This window comes from Hevea brasiliensis, chromosome 18 (assembly GCF_030052815.1).
Source record: "Hevea brasiliensis isolate MT/VB/25A 57/8 chromosome 18, ASM3005281v1, whole genome shotgun sequence".
Lineage (NCBI taxonomy): Eukaryota > Viridiplantae > Streptophyta > Magnoliopsida > Malpighiales > Euphorbiaceae > Hevea > Hevea brasiliensis.
In genome coordinates, this window is record NC_079510.1 from 11,503,788 (window position 1) to 11,525,989 (window position 22,202).

Consider the following 22,202-nt stretch of genomic DNA (forward strand, 5'->3'; position numbering starts at 1 on the left):
TCAATCAATATCCCTAATCGGAGTGACTGGATACACAAGTTACACTCCGGCATTAGTAATGAGACAATTCGGCTCAACACAGTTCAGAATCAACATTGAAGAATACCACCAAGGTCATTTCTACCATGAGCTCAAGGAAGAAGAAGGGTTGAAAATAGGTCACAGATCTTGGGAAAACATCACTCTGATGGAGAGGTCGTCTAAAGGCCCGAGTGCCACGAGCGATTATCTTAAATGGAGGGCTGACAGGGATCAAGAACACTTGACTGCAGATCCAACAAAATTCGAAGACAGCAACCCTCGCCAAAATGTCCTTTCAGAAGAAGATAGTGATCGTTTAGCCAACTCCCTACAAAAAGCAAACACCGAAAACTCACAACTGCAAGAACAAATAAAACAGTTGGAGGACCAACATCAGATCCTCAAAAGAAAAGTAAGAAGGCTCAAGGAAGAGGCAAGGACCGAAAAGATGGGGTTCGAAGAGCAAGAGATACGGTGGGAAAAGGAAAAAAGCTCTCTCCAAGCTGTAATAAAAGAAGCAAAAGTACAGAATAGCAAGCTTAAGGAGAAAATGAAATATCAGGAGATACTCATGGAAGAGTATAAACAAGAAAGCAAAAAGAAGAAGCTTGAACTAAAGGAACAAGCACTGCTTATCAATGATATTCTGAAGGAATGTGCTAAAGAAAGGAAGGAAAAAGAAAGACAAGCTGCTCTCTATCAGGAGCTAAAAGAGAATGTTGACCAGCTGGAGAGAATGATAGCACGGGGAAAACAAGAACTCCTACCTGAATTCGAGTATGCTCTGAAAGTGTTCAACCCTGCCAGACAAGAAGAAAGGTTATATGAGTATCTCAAAAAATGTCATTACATTATAAAGAACCTCCTTGAGCCTAGGCCGATGTAAAGAATGTTTTGTACAAATTATTCAGTTAATAGAATAATTTTTGGGCCATTGTTTAGCAAAATTGTGAATGAATAGTACAACTCCCATAGGAACCCCCTCGCTAGGGTTATGCGAAAAATTGGATGTGCCATATGGACAGGTATCATAGATGCGCATTCAATCCAGTCATTCACAGTCAGACTATCAAACGATGCCATGATAAAATTGATGCAATCATCCTTCTGCAGATTTCATTTTGGCTCCCAAATGCCACTGTATCCTTTGTCCGAACCAGGACCTTTAGTTTTTTTTACGAAATTCAAAATTCATTAAAAACTTTTTTTACTTCCCTACAGAAAATCAACATTGCTTCAAACAAAGCAAGCCTGACCAGACACACAGTTCAACCCAAACGAGTGTACTTAACAAGATCACGAACAAAGAAGATAATGGAAGACCAGGAACAAGTCCAGAACCTACAAGGACAGGTTTTCGAATTGAAAGACCAAGTCTCAGAGCTCATGAGACTAATAAGAGAAATGTCCCATAATAAGCCTGCTTCAGACCCTAACTTACCATTACCTCCCCCGCCTCCTATAACGATTGATTCTCACTATGCTTCAACCTCTTTCACTTTCCAGCCATCGATCCCGGATCTGACAATCACTGTCAATCCGGCCCCACTGAATAATGAACCACCTTTCTCCTATTATCCGGCTATCTCAAATGTTGAACCATCCCCGTCAGTCCTGATCCCTCTAATTCATTCCGCCCCTCATTTCCCAACTGGGGGAATACCTCTTGCAACAGGAGGGGAAAATAAGACGAGAGAAAACGAGAAGCTGTCCGCTCTCGAAGAGAGGTTGAGAGCTATAGAGGGCTGAACATGTATGGTTCAGTCGATGTGGCATCACTTAGATTGGTTCCTGATGTGGAGGTGCCGCCCAAGTTCAAGGTCCCGGACTTCGACAAGTACACCAGGAACTCAGACCCCCGCATTCACCTGGCCACCTACATCGCTAAAATGTCCGCCTTGACAGAAGACGACAGACTTCTAGTCCACGAGAGCCTCTCCAGGGCAGCCCTGAGATGGTGCATTCAGTTGGACAGGAGCAAACTGGGCTCCTAGAAAGATTTGGCAGATGCTTTCCTGAAGCAGTATAAATTTAACGGCGATGTGGCCCCCACAAGGAGAGACCTCCAAAACCTAGTACAGAGAGACAGGGAAAGCTTTAAGGAATATGCCCAAAGATGGAGGGAGAAGGCTGCAGAAGTATATCCCCCAGTGACTGACAATGAACTATGCTCTTTGTTCATAGAGACATTAAAGGCTCTTTATTTCAATTTGATGATTGGAAATACCTCCAACAGTTTCTCGGATATTATCCAAGCTGGTGAGAGGATAGAAGCTAATTTAAGGATGGGACGACTGCAAGAGTTGACTGAGAACCCCGCAAAGAAAAATGCCAATTTTGGCAAAAAGAAGGAGGGTGATGTGCATTCCATCACCCGGCATAACAATCACTCCCCACTTCCTCAAAATAACTACCGACCATATCCTCCCCCTCATGGCCAAACCATTGCAAACATTCCACCCCCTTTCCCAAATTATCCTCACCCGTGCCCACAATACCCACCACCTACAAATTACCAACCCAGACCACCTCCTCCACCTGCTCAACCTAGACCACCTCAAAACAACCCGAGACCACCAAGAAATCCTGATCCACCTCTTCCCCTGCCACTCAGTGAAATATACCGATATCTCATCGGTATAAACCAAATAGTACCCATTCCCCTTGACCCAATTCAGCCGCCATACCCCAGGTGGTATGATGCTACTGCCCGGTGTGAGTATCATGGAGGGGCGCAGGGGCACTTGACTGACAATTGCGAGGCACTCAGAGGGAGAGTGCACGCCTTAATTAGGAATGGGTGGTTGAAGATTGAGGGAAATGGTTTCCTCCCCAATGTTACCTCAAACCCGTTGCCCAATCATAATACGGGCAATGGTGTAAACATGATAGAGTAAGACGGAGAGGGGTCGGCACCAGAGGTAGACGAGCTAATTCCTCACTTTGAGGAAATTTTTAGAATGGCAGTAAGGGAGGGTTACCTCCACCCTCAAGCCCCAGAACCTGAGGTTAAAACGGGATGCCCCTATCATGGAGGAGCAGTTGGCCATGAGCTGCAAAATTGTGAAGAATTTAAGCAAGAGGTCCAAAACTTATTGTCCCTCAAAGTTCTGAGATGCCAGGCAAGGTCCAAAATGGAGGAAGGAGTAAATATAGCCCGACTCGGCCAAAACACCTCCACCCCTAATCACAGAATCACTTTCTCACCCCCAGTATCCTCACCTCCAGTGACAATCATACGAACCCCGTCTCAGCTCCCTGTCACAAACACCCATGCCATACCTTGGAATTATAACTTCTAAGTTTTCACCCAAGGAGCGTTAAGCAGTACATCGACTCCTAATCTTGCTTCACCTTCAGCACCTCCAAAACCGTGCTTCACTCCTCATGAGCATTTCAAGATGACTTGTGCCGGACCTACCAGCAGTACTACTCCCCAAACTAGTCCTCAGCCCGTCACTGCCACAAAATCCTCCCCACCTGAGCAAGAAATCGAGTTTATAACTCGAAGTGGGAGATGTTACGGGTATGAAGAAAAAGAAAAGAAGAGAGCGAAAGTAAAAATGGGAGAGCCCCAAGAGAATACAAGAGAGGAGGTTGAGAGAATGGAGAGAGGAGAACCCGTCGGGTCGAACGAAGAAGAGGAGCTATTGCTTCAAATAATGAAGCAGAGTGAATATGATGTGGTTGAGCAATTAAGGAAGACACCTGCCCGAATTTCACTATTGTCACTAATTTTGAACTCAGAGGTACATCGTCAAGCCCTGTAGAAAATTCTGGATCAGGCCTTTGTGAACCCCGATATCACACCGGGGCAATTCGAGAAGATAGTGGGACAAATTCAGGCATCCAGTTTTGTCACCTTTTCTGAAGAAGAGATAGACCCTGCAGGCTTAACACACACTAAAGCTCTGCATGTGACGGTGAAATGTTAAGGTTGTATAGCGGCCAAGGTCCTTATTGATAATGGATCCGTGCTCAATGTACTGCCTAATGCCACCTTGGCTAGGCTACCGGTTGACCGTTCAAATATACGTCAGAGTGCTATGGTGGTAAGAGCCTTTGACGGTACAAGAAGAGAAGTGTTGGGAGACATTGACTTGCCCCTCCAAATTGGCGCATGCACCTTCAATGTCACATTCCAAGTGATGAACATTGAACCTGCCTACACTATATTGCTGGGGAGGCCTTGGATCCATTCAGCGAATGCCGTTCCTTCGACTTTGCACCAGAAGATAAAGTACATTATGGACGGCAAAATCATCACTGTAAGAGGGGAAGAAGCCATATTGGTCACCAAGCCACAATCACTTCATTATGTGGAAGCTGCTGAGGAGTCGTTGGAAAGCTCCTTCCAGGCCCTCGAATTACAAGAAACCATTTCAAGGAATGAAGGGGCTATGGCTATGGTAGCCAAGGTGATGTCAAGGAATGGGTATGAAGAGGGCAAAGGGTTAGGCGCCGCATTACAAGGGATTGTTGAACCTATACCGGCTATCCAGAAGGTAGGCCGTTGCGGTTTGGGTTATGAGGAGGACGCCCTCATGGATGGGCGATTCTGGATGAGGAACGGACTTCGGGATCAAAGATTTGACCAGAAACTCGGGAGAATGAAAGTAGTCCTGAGAATCACAGAGGTATTCACTAAACCGGTCATTGAAAATCCGGCAGAGGTTGAAGAATCACCCGATGAACCATCCATCGATGTCATCCACTTGGATTCCTTGTATGAGGCCCTGGTCTCGCCAATAGCTGAAGGGCAAGAACTGGACAACTGGATAGTAGAGGACATCCCTGTACTTAATTTCGAGTAAATTACTTCTGGTTATCTACACTTGATCATTTTGTCCATGGTGGCAAGTGTAATATTGTAAATGGACCCTTTTCTTATGTCATAAGTGTTAATGAATTAATAGCACATTTTATATCCAATTCTCTTTTTCTTTCCTTTTGAAAATCATTCTTATAATATATTCCATTTTCGTTCATTCAGGACCATTCATCAATTAGCACCTAATAATTCAATAGACTCAGAAATTCCTCTGGTTAATTTTGAAATCCCCATAACTACCATTACTTCAAATGATTCTGAGGTGGAACTCACAGAGGAAAGGGATGAAAGACATGAACCTTCCCTAGTGCCTTGCGGAGATGAAACGCACACCATAAACTTAGGCACGGAAGAAGTAAAAAGGGAACTTAAGGTTGTGGAGAGTGAAGAATTGGGAGATATGATCAGTTTGCTCAAAGAATTCCTAGACGTGTTTTCCTGGAGCTATGATGATATGATTGGTTTGGACCCTCATATAGTGACGCACAAAATTCCCCTAATTCCAGGGACAATCCCGGTAAAGCAGAAATTAAGAAGAATGAATCCTGACACACTGCTCAAAGTTAGGGATGAGGTCAAGAAACAGTATGATGCTGGGTTCCTAGAAGTAGTCAAATATCCCCAATGGATAGCTAATGTTGTCCCGGTAATGAAGAAGGATGGGAGAGTCAGGGTGTGCATTGATTACAGGGATCTTAAAAAAGCAAGCTTGAAAGATGATTTCCCTCTCCCTCACATTGATGTGTTAGTAGACAATGCTGCGGGATTGGGCAAGTGTTTGTGTATCGATGGGGCATCAGGGTACAATCAAATCCTAATGGATGAGGAAGACAAGGAGAAAACTGCTTTTATCACTCAATGGGGGGTATTTTGCTATCGAGTCATGCCTTTTGGGTTAAAGAATGCTGGAGCCACCTACCAAAGCGCTATGGTCACATTATTCCACGATATGATGCACAAAGAAGTGGAGGTGTACGTGAGATGCCATCCCCAAAAACAGAAAGGGAGGTGCGCAGTTTCTTAGGGAAGTTAAACTACATATCAAGGTTTATTTTCAATCTCACTGCTAAAGCTGAGCCTATTTTTAGACTACTCCGAAAGAACAACACCACTCAATGGGATTCAGTTTGTTAAGAGGCTTTCGAGAAAATCAAGCAGTACCTGTCCAACCCACCAGTATTGGTTCCGCTAGTGGCAGGAAGGCCGCTGATTCTGTATATGGCAGTCCAACAAAGCTCAATGGGATGTGTTTTGGGGCAACATGATGATATCGGCCGAAAAGAGAAGGCTATTTATTACCTAAGCAAAAAGTTCAATGATTGTGAGTCGAGGTACTCTTTCCTAGAAAAAACTTGCTGCGCGTTAGCCTGGACAGCAAATCGCCTCAAACACTACATGTTGAATCACAAGACATGGCTCATCTCCAGGATGGATCCTATTAAGTATGTATTCGAAAGCCCATTCGTGCCAAGAAGGATAGCCAAATGGCAGGTCATACTCTCCCAATATGACATTGTTTATATAACCCGGAAAGCAGTCAAAGGTAGCGTGATCGCTGATCTCCTAGCAGAAAACCCTATCCAGGATTATGAAGCTCTGGATTTTGAGTTCCCTGATGAGCATATTAACGAAGTAGACTGTGGAGAAGAAGAGCCAGCTGATGTATGGGAAATGTATTTCGACGGAGCTGTCAATTGGTTCGGTAGTGGAATCGAAGCTGTATTGGTATCCCCAGATGGAAAACACTTTCCGATAGCTATCAATTTGAGATTTGACTGCACCAACAACGTTGCAGAATACGAAGCTTGTGTGATGGGTCTACAGGCTGCCATCGAAATGAAAGTTAGGAAGTTGGAGGTATATGGAGACTCAGCCCTGATCATTTATCAAGTCAAGGGAGAATGGCAAACTAAGGATCCAAAGCTAATCCCATATCAGAAGTACTTACTGGAGCTGTTTAAGAAGTTCGAAGAAATCTCTTTTACTCACCTTAGTCGAGACAAGAATCAATTTGCAGATGTCTTAGCCACCCTGGCTGTTATGGCTCAAATGGAAGAAGGGCAGACGACTCAGGTATTAAAGATTAAAGCAAGGAGTGAGCCGGCATACTACTCCATGATCAAGGAAGAACCTGATGGTAAACCTTGGTATCATGACATCCTCCTTTACATCAGAACCAAAGAATTCCCCTCAGGGGCGAGCAAAAAACGAAAAGAGGATGATTCAGAGATTAGCATTGGGATACTTCCCCAGTGGAGAAATTTTATACAAAAGGAGCTCCAACGGCGAATTGTTGAGATGTGTGGATGCAAAAGAAGTGAAGAGAATCCTTTTCGAGACTCATGAGGGAAACTGTGCAACCCATGCCAATGGGCATATGATGGCTAAGCAAATCATGAGACAGGGATATTTTTGGACTACCATGGAAAAGGATTGCGTCGAGTATTCCTTTTGTTCAACCCGATAAATGTTCCGCCTCACCAATTGTTCAACCTCGTTTCACCATGGCCTTTCGCAATGTGGGGCATCGATGTGATTGCTCCCATTAACCCTAAGGCATCCAATGGGCATAGATTTATCCTGGTGGCTATCGATTATTTTTCTAAATGGGTCGAAGCGACATCATATGCTCACATTACACAGAACACATTTCTCAAATTCCTCAGAAATAATATCATCTGCCGGCATGGCCTCCCCAATGAAATCGTCACTGACAACGCCAAGAATTTGAATGGTCCGAAGATTCAGAAATTATGTGATCAATACAAAATTCGACATCTCAATTCATTACCATACCATCCCCAGATGAATGGAGCAGTGGAAGCTGTAAACAAAAATCTCAAGAGAATAATCTGGAAAATGACAGTCACTTATAAGGATTGGCATGATATGCTTCCCTATTCTCTTCATGCATACCGGACTTCTGTAAGGACATCAATTGGGGCAACCCCATACTCACTGGTTTACGGGATGGAAGCTATACTACCTATTGAGGTAGAAATTCCTTCTCTAAGAATTCTGAAAGAATCAGGGATTGATGAGTCGGAATGGATCCAGTCAAGGTTGGACCAATTAAACTTGCTAGATGAGAAGAGGCTAGCGGCGGTATGTCACTGGCAGTTATACCAAAGAAGAATGGCCAGGGCATTTAACAAAGGGGTTCGCCCAGGTGAATTTCAACCAGGGGACCTGGTTCTGAAGAAAGTGCTTTTGAATCAAAACGATCCCCGGGGTAAATGGTCACCAACCTACGAGGGACCCTATGTGGTTAAAAATGCATTTTCTGGCGGGGCCTTGATCTTGACCCACATGGACGGTGAAGAATTTCCAAGACCTGTGAATGCCAACACCGTCAAAAGATACTATGCCTGAAAAATAAAATAAAATAAAAAATAAAAAAATAAAAAGAGTAAGGGTGAAAACCCGAAAGGGCACTCCTAGCAAAATGTGTGAAAGAAAGCGAAAACCCTGGAAGGGCGCTTTCTATAAAATGAGTGATGGGACGAAAACCCGAAAGGGCGTCCTGAAAGAGCGAGCTAAAAAAAAAAAAAGAAGAAGAAAAAATCTAGGGGTGAAAACCCGAAAGGGCATCCCAAGAACCAAAAGGGAGAAATAAGGAAAGGAGCATGAAACCGAGAAGGGAAATAAACCGTCATGGCATGAGACGTCAGAGTACTTGAAATAATGGCAGTTAAGAGACTTCAAAGCTAACTACAAGGAATATGTGAGATCTATCCTTGTACCCTTTTTTCTTTGAAACTGTACCTTTGTTTCTTAAAACCATAATAAAGTCATACTTTCTTTGTGTTTATCTCTTTGCTTTTATCTTTCCCTATACTCACTCTTTAATATTGTCCTTCTTCAATCTCTTTATCTAATGCGCTATTAATCAGTTAAATTTTGCCATAAGATTAGGATTTGAAAATTGATAACCTCACGTACTTTGCTGTGAGATTTGCAGGAATTGGCCTAAAAAAAAAAAAAAAAAAACTAGAGGTGAAAACCTGGAAGGGCGCTTCTAGTCAAATGGGCGAAAGGAAAGTGAAAACCCGCAAGGGCACTTTTCGCAAAATAAGAGGAAAGTCGAGAACAGAAAAGGGGCATCCGAAGAAATGAGGTCATAGGTCAAGTCTTGTAACTCGTCCTCCGTTAATCATCAGCCTTCGGGATCCTGTTAAGTACACTTCATCAGGGAGAAACTTCTCGTGTCGAGATTAGACTTGCTTTGTAAGTTGATTTTAATTTTTCAACATTTAAATTTCCTGTTAATCAACCTCTGGTTCCTTGATCTAAGTTGATTTTAATTTATAGCATTTAAATTTCCTGTTAATCAACCTCTGGTTCCTTGATCTAAGTTGATTTTAATTTTCAGCATTTAAATTTCCTCTGGTTCCTTGATCTAAGTTGATTTTAATTTTTCAGCATTTAAATTTCCTATTAATCAACCTCTGGTTCCTTGATCTAAGTTGATTGTAATTTTCAGCATTTAAATTTCCTGTTAATCAACCTCTGGTTCCTTGATCTAAATTGATTTTAATTTTTCAGCATTTAAATTTCCTGTTAATCAACCTCTGTTTCCTTGATCTAAGTTGATTTTAATTTTCCTGCATTTAAATTTCTTGTCAATCAACCTCTGGTTCCTTGATCTAAGTTGATTTTAATTTTCTAGCATTTTAATTTCCTGTTACCAACCTCATGGTGCCGACCCAAGTGGGTTTTAGTTTCCTGACTTTAATTTCAAATTTCAAATTTTAATCATCCAAAATATGGGTCTGAATCTTTACATAATCCCTACACGAAAAATTTTTCCAGTAGGAATTATGTAAAGAGGGGCAGCTGTCGACACCATATTTTGGCCGATCCCCAAAACCAATAAACTTTGAAGCCGATCCCCAACACAGTCTCCCTTTGCCAACTAACCACATTTCCGATCTCTCCTCAAAAGGAATCTAATCAACACTAAGTCCCCATATCATTTAAAGCCTCACCGATCTCTCAAACCAATTGTCAAGTCCCCTGATCAGTCAATTATATTTCTGATCTTTCTTGTCAAATGAGATTGAACCAACATTATGCCTTTGTGCCACCAGTCTTATTGCCGATCTCTCATTTAAAAGTTTGGGAATAATAAAGTTAAGGTTTCGATCCGGTTTAATGATAATCCCGATCTTAAGCATTCAAGTCAAATTTCCAATTTTAATCAAGTCCCGTTTAGCATTGGTTCCCAGCCGATCTCATGCTTATTGTGTTGGTTCCCAGCCGATCTCATGCTTATTGTGTTTTTCGACCTCTTACACTTAGATTAATAATCACTTTTAGATGTTGTTCTAATATGCTCAGACAATCAAGTGCTAATGCAATTTAGAGACTTTCCGATCACATCCAATCATTGAACAAAAAGGGAATTTCATTTCTTTTCATCTTAAAATTTATACAGGTCATTTGGCTGGGGGTGATCCCCCAGCCTGATCTACATTTTGGTCGCTCCCTCTCTCACCTTCAGCCTCCTCCTCACTATCCTCACCTTCGTCCTGGGGAGCCAGATCTACCATCCAAGAGAAGTCCTCCTCGGGATATCGCTTCTTGAGCTCGGCTAAGAGATCCCTATGAGCGTTCACATAAGCGCCGGCCTCCCTTGTCATTGCCTCTTCTTCTTTAGCTTTGAGCTCCTCAGTGAGGTGAGCAACTTCATCAGCTCGGAGCGCCCGAACTTCTTCAAGGACATGAGCTCGCTCGGCCAGAACTTGAGCTTGCTCGGCCAGCTTATCCTCGTAGAACTTCATTCGCCCCTCAATTTCAGATATGTAGTTCTGAGCGGATGAAAGTTGGGATCGGAGGGAAGCCAATTCGTGACCCATCTTCTCCACCTCCTTACTCAGACGATGAGCCTTCTCTCGGACTATGTGCTGGTTCACCAAACTCTCAACATTCAGGCTTATTGTCCGGGTCAGGATGTCATCAAGATTGTTCAGGGATAACCTATCTCGATCCTCTTGAAGGCAGATCGAGGCCCCTAAGACCTTGGCCAAGCCCGGATTTTCCCGAACAGTCCAGTTCTTCTCCAGCGAGTGGATCAGAACTTGAGCGCCACAGGAAAGGGTCCTCACAGGAGGTTGGGAAGGACCCCCTTCCGCACTCGAAGCGACTGGAGGAGGTGGAGGCGGCTCTTCTTGGTGAGGAGAAGACCGGACCACTTCTATGACCGGCGGTCCCAAAGGTTGAGACGAGCCTCCTTGCATCTCTCCGGGATCATGGCTGGGCGTTTGAAGCAGCTCGGAGCGCTTCATATCTCGCACTTTTCGGGAGACCTCGCTCTTCCGCTTTTGGCTCTCCTTGGAAGCCTCGCCGCTTGCCATACCTGCACAAAGAAGAGGTTAGTGAGATCGCTAAGGCCCAAAGATCTGAGATATAGAAAATACCAATGCCGAGGTCAGAGAGCTGAACCGCGATCTTTGCCAGTAATCAACTCCATTGTCTAGTGATGTAGTTCGGCGGTCACTGCATCCAAACAAGAGAACTTCTCTCTGGCCACTGTTAGTAGTATGCCCTAGAGCATATCATTTAGTATGTATCTTGTACATATTTTTATTAATAAAAGGCATTTCCACTTTTCCATTTACATAATATATTTATGTGTAATAGAAAAGGTCCATTGATATTTTGTTAGAAATATTATTCTTAAGTTGTTAAGAATATGAGTGACAATATTTCTAGCACAAAGTATCATAAATAGGTTCACAATCGAGGATACTTCATAATAAGGACATGACTTATCCAGAAAGATTGTATTCATGTTTGTTCCCAAGTTATTTATATGAGATATAAATAAGATGGAATGGTGAGTCTCATGCCATATAACAAACATGATAGGCACTTATAAATGATAAGTAGGCCGAACCAGTGACACTTATGACAAGCACATGGAGTTTACTCTTGTCAATGTTTTGTCATAAATCATATCAGTGCATATAATCTTTAGACCTGAGATAGCACAGTTATCTTGTATATAGGTAGTTTGAGTTTGATACTGCTTTCATACTTGTACTGTGTATGGGTATATGGGCATGTGTTGGCTCCTACTAGTTATATATGGAGGTAGGTGTTGATCAAGATGGAATCTGTTCCTCTAAGTAAATAGAGATAAAATCCTATGTTCATTTAATTGTTCTTGATGTTTCAAGTTCTGGCAGACAGATAGATTTATTCGTAAAAGAGTTTCGATGAGAAAATCTTTTAATCAAGAACTGGAATTAAAAGAGAACATAATATTCATAGCAAATGGAGTTTGACATAAACCATGACTCGGCTTGAGTTGGGATTTTGTATGAGAGAGATTCTAGTGCATGGTAACATATGATTATAGGTTCATTTAAGGTAAACCTTATTACTAATTGGGTGGCCATGGCATGCTATGCTAGGTGTTAACCATGGTCTATGAGGTTCATAAAATGATTTAGAGAAATCATTTATGGTAAGAAAGAGTTCTGATGATATTAAGAGTTGATATCATTTCTCATTGCCAATTAGTGATGAGCCTAGTAAGTCACACACATACACAAGTTATCACCTATTTAAATATGATTTAATTAATTAATTAAAGAGTTTAATTGATTAATTAAATAGATTTGGTTTGCAATTAAATTGCAAAGTCCCTAGCATGACTTGAAACCAAATCTAGATTATTGGATGTGTAGTATAAATTAAATTTATATTTAGAGTGTTTAAATATGAATTTAATTGATGAGAAATTAATTAATAGAGATTAATTAATTAATTTATATTTGATATAAATTAATTAGAAGAAGAAAATAATTATTTTGGGTTAAGAACTCAAAATTAAGACACAGGGGCATTTTGGTCATTTCATTACAGTGACACGTGGCACCATGAGATGGTGACACATGGCATAACACATAAGCTTGCCAAATGTTTATAATCATGTAAGATGATTAAAATCAAGATTAAATATAGGTTTGACACTTGGCACAATGTGATTGGGTCACTTAAACCTAGAGCTAATCAAAAGGTGACATGTGGCTAGGGTTTAATGTGTTAACCTAGCTTTTTAAGTGTGGTTATGAAAAGAAAACATAACCAGCAGCCTCTCCTCTCATTTGTCACGCCACTTTGAGCCTCTCCAGCTATGTCTCTTCATCTCTCATCAATTCAAAGAGATTAGCCATCAATCTCTTGAATTAAGAACACTAGAAATTGTTTCTAGTGTCCTGTTTACATCTCTAATCTCTTAAAAGGCAGAACTTGAATTTCTAATTAATAGAAAAGGCTTTAGAAGCTGTTCAAGGGCTGCCATAGGTGTTCTTGGTGTGGACAAGCTAGAGGGACAACATCCGTGTCCTCAAGACGAATCTCAAAGGCGCAGACACGCTGCAAAGACATCAAGAGGTTAGTGTAATCGTTCTTGATTTAATCTAGGGTTCTAAAATTAATCTGATTAATTTTAAAATCTTAAATGGCAAATACAGATCCAAAAACATATTAAAAGAGTTTTAATATGTTGTTTATCATTAAAATCAAATAGATAAAAATAAATCTTGCATGATGCATGTGACCCTAGGTGAAAATTTTTGAATTCAATGGTATAAACTTGTGTTTTTCACGCCTGCCTTCAATTGGTATCAGAGCCACTATATTTGCCATTTAGATTGTTGATTATATAATTTAATTGTGTGTTTGATCATGAGATCAAGAGATTCATTGCTGGTTGGATCATGAGGTGTGGCGGCACACATGGTGAAGCCACCATTGGTGGCGGCAACAATGGTTCCTTGGGTGGTTCAAGGTTTGGCTTTTAATTCTGCAATTGTTGTATGATCTAAGGCCTATTCTTTGACTAATTAAAGTGTTTAATTAGTTGTTTTAATCACACAATTAAATTATGATTCAAATCAGAATTTTAAAAATTGTTTGAATGTGATTCAAATCTGAATTTTAAAAGTTGTTTGAATGTGATTCAAATCTGAATTTTTAAAGTTGTTTGAATCATATTTAAATCTGATTTTTAAAATTGATTCAATAAAATTAGATATGATTTTTAAAAATATTTGAATGTGATTCAGATCTGATTTTTAAAATATGTTTGAATGTGATTCAAATCTGAATTTTTAAAGTTGTTTGAATGTGATTCAAATCTGAATTTTTAAATTTGTTTGAATGAGATTCAAATCTGAATTTTTAAATTTATTTGAATCATATTCAAATCTGATTTTTAAGTTGAATATGAGATATTCAATTTAATTTAAGTATGTATGTTTTATTTAATTGTTAAATAGTGATATGCATGATGGATGATCATGGACTATAAAAGACCAATGTGATTGGATTTATTTCTTTTATGTTTCTTTGGGATTGTAAATTAATTAATTTATTTTAATTTTTTTTTTGGGCATGTATTATTAAGTTTGTAATAATTTTTGGGTTGTAATTTCATTTATTTAAGCTCTTGTAAATTCGCCTTGGTATGCCAAGGATTACTATGTAATATTGGATTGCAAGAAGTTCAAGGAGGTCAAGAGCATTGGTGGGACCAGTGGGAGGAATTCAAGATCAAGTGTTGATTATGTACTCCTTTAGCAACTCTTGTAAAATGAATGAATGAAATGCACCTAGGAATGCCCTGATTCAATTCTTGGTGGCTCAGAATTGAATCCCTTAGAAAGTCCATGATCATACCATATTTACTGGTTATCCATGAATGCATGAGATGTATGGGAATGTATGCAATTATATGATATATGCATGCTAAATGGATAATGTGCAAAGTGAGACCTTAATAGTAATTAGGATGGCTATAAAATCTTCCAAACAAATGATTAAGTTGGAAATGCTATAATTAAAGTAATTATAACATAAGCCCTCCATTGGGGCAATTATTTTAAGAAATTTTAAATAGTTGCATAAGATGCAATTTATTTAAGAGATTTTCTTAAGAATAATTGTTAAGCATGAGATGTTGTAAATATGTAAATGGTTTAGTGGCCAATATTGGATGTACCTGAGGACATTAAAATTATTTGCATAATTACTGGCTCAATGGGATCAACTTAACTAATGCAAGATAAGTCAATAATGGATGTACCTGAGATTTTGAGCATTAGGGGCTAGGTAAAGGATTGAACCTCACATGAGATGTGATGGGCAAGGAGTTGCTCACTTATATTTTATTGTAATTCCAATAATGGATGTACCTGAGGATGATCAATAGAATTATAAGAATTCAATCACCCACTAGAAATCCATCCAACTAGGATTTCCGTTTTCTACTTTGGAAGTGTAGGATTCGCTAAGTTAGTGGGAGGACCAATTTGATTAAAAGACCATAATCATTTTGGTTAATTACAGGATACATTTACTAATTAATCTGGTTATTTTCTGCAGTTAATTTTCTGATAAAAATGAGCACAAAAACAACCACCACCATCTAATATCCTTGCAAGCATACTTGATCACAACAGGTTGATAGGACCAAATATGTCTGATTGGCTAAGAAATTTGAAACTTGTCCTGAACCTTGAACATATAGGATATGTTCTAGATTCAAATGTTCCTGGTCCCTTACCTCCAGAGGCCACACAAGAGGAACATGAAACTTTGGACAAGTGGAAGGAGCATGATATGAGAGCTAAGTGTTACATGCTTGCTTCCATGAGTAATGAGTTACAGAAGCAACATGAGAACATGCAGAGTGCGAGTGAGATCCTCCTTCACCTACAAGAGTTGTATGGTGAGCACAACAGGATTGTTAGGTATGAGATATCTAGACAGCTATTCCATATGAGGAAGTCTGAGGGACAGAATGTTGGGGATCATGTCCACAAGATGATTCGAATGATTGAGCAGTTGGAACATCTTGACTTTAACATGGATTTCCAACTACAGATGGATTTGATCCTTCATTCCCTTCCTGAGTCTTTTGGGAATTTTGTGACAAATTTCCATATGACTAAACAGGAATGCACCTTAGCTGAATTACTCAACATGCTGGTTATTGCCCAAAAGAATATGCCAGGCAATAAAGGAAAAGAGGTAGCTTTGGTTGCATCTTCTTCTACTGGAAAGTCCTACAAGAAGAAGGGCAACAAGAAAAAGAAACCTCAGATTCCTGGTCCTTCTAAGAAAATAGCTAAACAGTAAAGGAAGACTAAAGCTGATGAAGGCAAAGGAAAGTGTTTCCACTGCCAACAGGAAAGTGTTTCCATTGCAAACAGGAAAGTGTTTCCATTGCTAGTAAAAGAGTGTTTCCACTAGCCAGAGTATAGCAATCTAAAAATAAAAAAAATAATAAAAAAAAAATGCCATGGTGAAAACCAACTCAAGTTCAAAATATATTTGGCACTTAAGGTTATGTCATGTTTCAGAAGATAGGATTGCAAAATTGGAGAAAATGGGGATTCTATCCTCATTGGGCTCTGAGCCTACTCCAACTTGTGAATCTTGCCTTCAGGGCAAAATGACTAGATCATCCTTTGTTGGACAAGGGCTAAGAGCTGAAAATATTTTGGAGCTAATACATAGTGATGTATGTGGTCCATTTAAAGAAATGGCTAGAGGGGGTTTTCATTATTTTATTACCTTTACTGATGATAAATCAAGGTTTGGGTATTTGTATTTGATGAAATACAAACATGAATCTTTTGAAAAGTTCAAAGAATTTAAATCTGAAGTAGAAAATCAAACAGGAAAGAATATTAAAGCTCTTCGATCAGATCGTGGAGGTGAATATTTGAGTACTGAATTTGATGAATACTTGAGAGAGCATGGCATTGTTTCTCAGCCGACTCCTCCAGGAACGCCACAGCTGAATGGTGTATCTGAAAGGAGAAATCGTACCCTATTGGATATGGTACGTAGTATGATGAGCTATACTGATATGCCAATCTCCTTTTGGGGATTTGCATTAGAATCAGCTTTGTATATTTTGAGGATTCCATCAAAATCAGTTTCTTCCACACCTTATGAGATTTGGCATGGAAGAAAACCAAGTCTTAAGCATGTTAAGATTTAGGGTTGTCCAGCTTATATCAAAAAGCTGAACACTGATAAATTGGAGACCAGATCAGAAAAAGGTCGATTTGTTGGATATCCAAAAGATAGTTTTGGATATTATTTTTATTTGCCTACTTCACAAAAGGTTGTAACAAGTAGAGATGCCACATTTCTTGAACAACAGTTTGTTCAAGAAGGAGGCAAAGGAAGGCAAATAGAGTTAGAATTGGAGAATTCTGACCAACCAACAGATAAGATGGATATAGATCTATCTAGTCAACCTATACCCATTGATGAAACATCTACATCTGTTCCTCGTAGAACAACCAGGGTATCTCACCCACCAGTGAGATATGGTTTTCTTCATGAAGAAGAACAAGAGTTGTCTACTCATGAAGAAGTAGATCATGGAGATGATCCACTTACCTATGAAGAAGCTATATCAGATATAGACTCTTCAAAATGGATTGATGCTATGAAATCTGAGATTGATTCCATGTATAAGAATCAAGTTTGGGATCTTGTTGACCCACCTGAAGGTATTGTACCTATAGGGAACAAATGGGTTTTCAAGAAGAAAATTGGTTCTAATGGAAAGGTAGAGACCTATAAGGAAAGACTAGTAGCGAAATGGTTTCGCCAAAGGCAAGGAATAGACTATGAGGAGACTTTCTCGCCTGTTGCCATGCTTAAATCAATTAGGATTTTATTAGCAATAGCTGCATACTATGATTATGAGATTTGGCAGATGGATGTCAAAACAGCTTTTCTCAATGGATACATTGAAGAAAACATTTTCATGGAACAACCTAAGGGATTTGAATCCCAAGATGGTTCCAAGGTATGCAAGCTAAAGCGATCCATTTATGGGTTGAAACAAGCTTCGAGGAGTTGGAACATCCGTTTTGATGAAGCCATTAAATCCTTTGGTTTTATCAAAAATGAGGATGAGCCATGTGTATATAAGAAGGTTAGTGACAGTGCTATCACTTTCCTTGTCTTATATGTGGATGACATACTGTTGATAGGTAATGACACAGGTATGTTGACGACTATAAAGGTATTGTTGTCAAATACATTCTCCATGAAAGACTTAGGGAAGGCAACCTATATTCTTGGGATTCGCATCTATAGAGATAGAGCGAAAAGAATAATAGGTTTATCCCAAAGTCTATACTTGGAAAAGGTGTTAAAGAGGTTTAACATGCTTGATTCCAAGAGAGGATTGTTACCAGTGAGACATGGTATCCATCTTTCTAAAGAGATGTCTCCAAAGACACCTGAAGAAAGAGATAAGATGGCCAGGATTCCATATGCTTCGGCTATTGGAAGTTTAATGTATGCAATGTTGTGTACTAGGCCGGATATCGCATATGCTGTTAGTTTGACTAGCAGGTATCAATCCAATCCAGGTTTGGAACATCGATAGTCATCAAGAATATCCTTAAGTACTTGAGAAGAACTAAGGATTTATTCTTGATTTATGGAGGTGGAGACTTGCAATTGGATGGTTATACCGATTCGATTTCCAATCGATATCGATGATAGAAAGTCTAGCTCGATATGTGTTCATTTGTAATGGAGGTGCATCGGTTGGAAGAGTTCCAAATAGAGCACGATCGCAGATTCCACTACGTAGGTCGAGTATATTCTTGCATCGAGATCTTGCAAAGGAAGTCGCTTGGATAAAGAAGTTCGTGATGTAACTTACAGAGTTCCTTCCATTGAGTCGCCAGCCCACTACACTGTGACAATAATGGAGCAGTCATACAGGCTAAGGAACTAAGGTCTCACCAAAATCCAAACACATAGAAAGGCACTACCACATTATCAGACATATAGTTGGGCAAAGGCGATATAGCCATGCAGAAAAATAACATCAGCTGAAAAATTCAGCTGATCCATGCACTAAGCCTTTGTCACAAGCTCAGTTAGACTGTCATCTTGAGAAGATGGGTCTAAGATATTGTAATGAATGGCTCTAGTGCTAATGGGAGATTGTTAGTAGTATGCCCTAGAGCATATCATTTAGTATGTATCTTGTACATATTTTTATTAATAAAAGGGATTTCCACTTTTCTGTTTACATAATATATTTATGTGTAATAGAAAAGGTCCATTGATATTTTGTTAGAAATATTATTCTTAAGTTGTTAAGAATATGAGTGACAATATTTCTAGCACAAAGTATCATAAATAGGTTCACAATCGAGGATACTTCATAATAAGGACATGACTTATCCAGAAAGATTGTATTCATGTTTGTTCCCAAGTTATTTATATGAGATATAAATAAGATGGAATGGTGAGTCTCATGCCATATAACAAACATGATAGGCACTTATAAATGATAAGTAGGCCGAACCAGTGACACTTATGACAAGCACATGGAGTTTACTCTTGTCAATGTTTTGTCATAAATCATATCAGTGCATATAATCTTTAGACCTGAGATAGCACAGTTATCTTGTATATAGGTAGTTTGAGTTTGATATCGCTTTCATACTTGTACTGTATGATTATATGGGCATGTGTTGGCTCCTACTAGTTATATATGGAGGTAGGTGTTGATCAAGATGGAATCTGCCTCTAAGTAAATAGAGATAAAATCCTATGTTCATTTAATTGTTCTTGATGTTTCAAGTTCCTGGCCAGACAGATAGATTTATTCGTAAAAGAGTTTCGATGAGAAAATCTTTTAATCAAGAACTGGAATTAAAAGAGAACATAATATTCATAGCAAATGGAGTTTGACATAAACCATGACTCCAGCTTGAGTTGGGATTTTGTAACAGAGAGATTCTAGTGCATGGTAACATATGATTATAGGTTCATTTAAGGTAAACCTTATTACTAATTGGGTGGCCATGGCATGCTATGCTAGGTATTAACCATGGTCTATGAGGTTCATAAAATGATTTAGAGAAATCATTTATGGTAAGAAAGAGTTCTGATGATATTAAGAGTTGATATCATTTCTCATTGCCAATTAGTGATGAGCCTAGTAAGTCACACACATACACAAGTTATCACCTATTTAAATATGATTTAATTAATTAATTAAAGAGTTTAATTGATTAATTAAATAGATTTGGTTTGCAATTAAATTGCAAAGTCCCTAGCATGACTTGAAACCAAATCTAGATTATTGGATGTGTAGTATAAATTAAATTTATATTTAGAGTGTTTAAATATGAATTTAATTGATGAGAAATTAATTAATAGAGATTAATTAATTAATTTATATTTGATATAAATTAATTAGAAGAAGAAAATAATTATTTTGGGTTAAGAACTCAAAATTAAGACACAGGGGCATTTTGGTCATTTCATTACAGGACACGTGGCACCATGAGATGGTGACACATGGCATAACACATAAGCTTGCCAAATGTATTTTAATCATGTAAGATGATTAAAATCAAGATTAAATATAGGTTTGACACTTGGCACAATGTGATTGGGTCACTTAAACCTAGAGCTAATCAAAAGGTGACATGTGGCTAGGGTTTAATGTGTTAACCTAGCTATTTAAGTGTGGTTATGAAAAGAAAACATAACCAGCAGCCTCTCCTCTCATTTGTCACACCACTTTGAGCCTCTCCAGCTATTTCTCTTCATCTCTCATCAATTCAAAGAGATTAGCCATCAATCTCTTGAATTAAGAACACTAGAAATTGTTTCTAGTGTCCTGTTTACATCTCTAATCTCTTAAAAGGCAGAACTTGAATTTCTAATTAATAGAAAAGGCTTTAGAAGCTGTTCAAGGGCTGCTATAGGTGTTCTTGGTGTGGACAAGCTAGAGGGACAACATCCGTGTCCTCAAGACGAATCTCAAAGGCGCAGACACTGCAAAGACATCAAGAGGTTAGTGTAATCGTTCTTGATTTAATCTAGGGTTCTAAAATTAATCTGATTAATTTTAAAATCTTAAATGGCAAATACAGATCCAAAAACATATTAAAAGAGTTTTAATATGTTGTTTATCATTGAAATCAAATAGATAAAAATAAATCTTGCATGATGCATGTGACCCTAGGTGAAAATTTTTGAATTCAATGGTATAAACTTGTGTTTTTCACGCTTCCGTTCCTTCAGCCACCTGATCTTTCAGTTCCATCACCATCAGGCCTTCTTCCCTATTCAGGATGATGCGCTTCGGAAGCAAGGGACCTTGGTGCAGCCAGCTGCGAGGGAAACCCTCAAAGCCGTTCGGAATTTTGCTCATCAGAATAAAGAAGCGATTCTTCTAATTCTTCAGGGAGGAAGGCAGATCGGTAAAGAGCCCACAATGTGGCTTCGCCTGGAAGAACCAATACTCGTCGTCCTTTCGACGAGTTAACCTATGTAGTTCGGCAAATACCTTAGCTGTAGGACTGAGTCCCTTAGCTCAGCAGAGGCCTCTGAAGGATATTAGGATCCGCCACGAGTTCGGGTGAACTTGGGCGATGCACACTTAGTGAAATTTTAAAACTTTCTTGAAGAAGTCATCAAGAGGGAACTGTAGCCCGGCTTTTAATTGTTCTTCATATACCATGATCATATTGTTCTCCTCAAAGAAGTGATCGGCACGAAGATCGCCGTGACACTTAATCAGCTCGTATGAATCAGGCCAAATGTTATACTCTTGGCTAAATGACTGCAGGTCGGTTTCTTGAAGGATTGATGGCAGTTCGTCCATGGGAAGATTTTCTCTCCCTGAAGAATGTACATGCCTTGATGGTGCTCCTTGCCCCCGAGCTGGAACAGAGGCCCTAGGAGGTTCAGGTCGCACACTTGGTCCGACCACCTCCACTTCATCAGACGACCACGAGATCTGAACAGAAGGGGGGCTTGCAGCTCTCTGGCCCTCGGTGCCGCTCATTTTCAAAGGAAATAGAAAATTTAAACTAAAAGAAGGATCAAAACCCTTATCGAAGCTTGATCAATGTGGGAAGAACTTGAGAAATCGAGAGAATTTTGGAATCGCTCGCGGGATGCTGAAAATGACATAAGAGAGCAACTGGCTGACCCATCCCTTTTTATACCCGTCTGAGCATTTAATGCTCACAATGTTCCAGGCGGTGCATCGGTTAGCGGGACTCGCCAGCTTTTTTGACACGTCTCACGAATATTCCAGAAATTCCATAATAAAAGAGGTCGGCTAGTTACAGATCGGTGAATTAAGGCAGATCGATTAAGGGTTATTCAGTCGGGAACCGGATCGGATAAACACATTAGAGATTGGAAAATAATCAATGCAATAATAATAAAAATGATAATTGACAAAATAAATTTTATTTACAAAAAGGGCAAATAACATCATTTGGGCGATCTCCAGAGATCGGGTTACATTAAAGGTCAGATT

At 39.4% G+C, this 22,202-nt stretch overlaps 1 protein-coding gene across 1 annotated transcript in view; it reads right to left on the reverse strand.

Annotated features, from left to right (window-relative positions):
- Window positions 1–252: 252 nt before the first annotated feature.
- The window catches only part of LOC131175825 (uncharacterized), a 126,696-nt gene continuing 104,746 nt past the window's right edge, over window positions 253–22,202 (reverse strand). Inside the window, exon 6 of the mRNA XM_058140497.1 lies at window positions 253–349. Coding sequence (XP_057996480.1) covers window positions 253–349 — 97 coding nt within the window. The remainder of the gene's footprint in view (window positions 350–22,202) is intronic.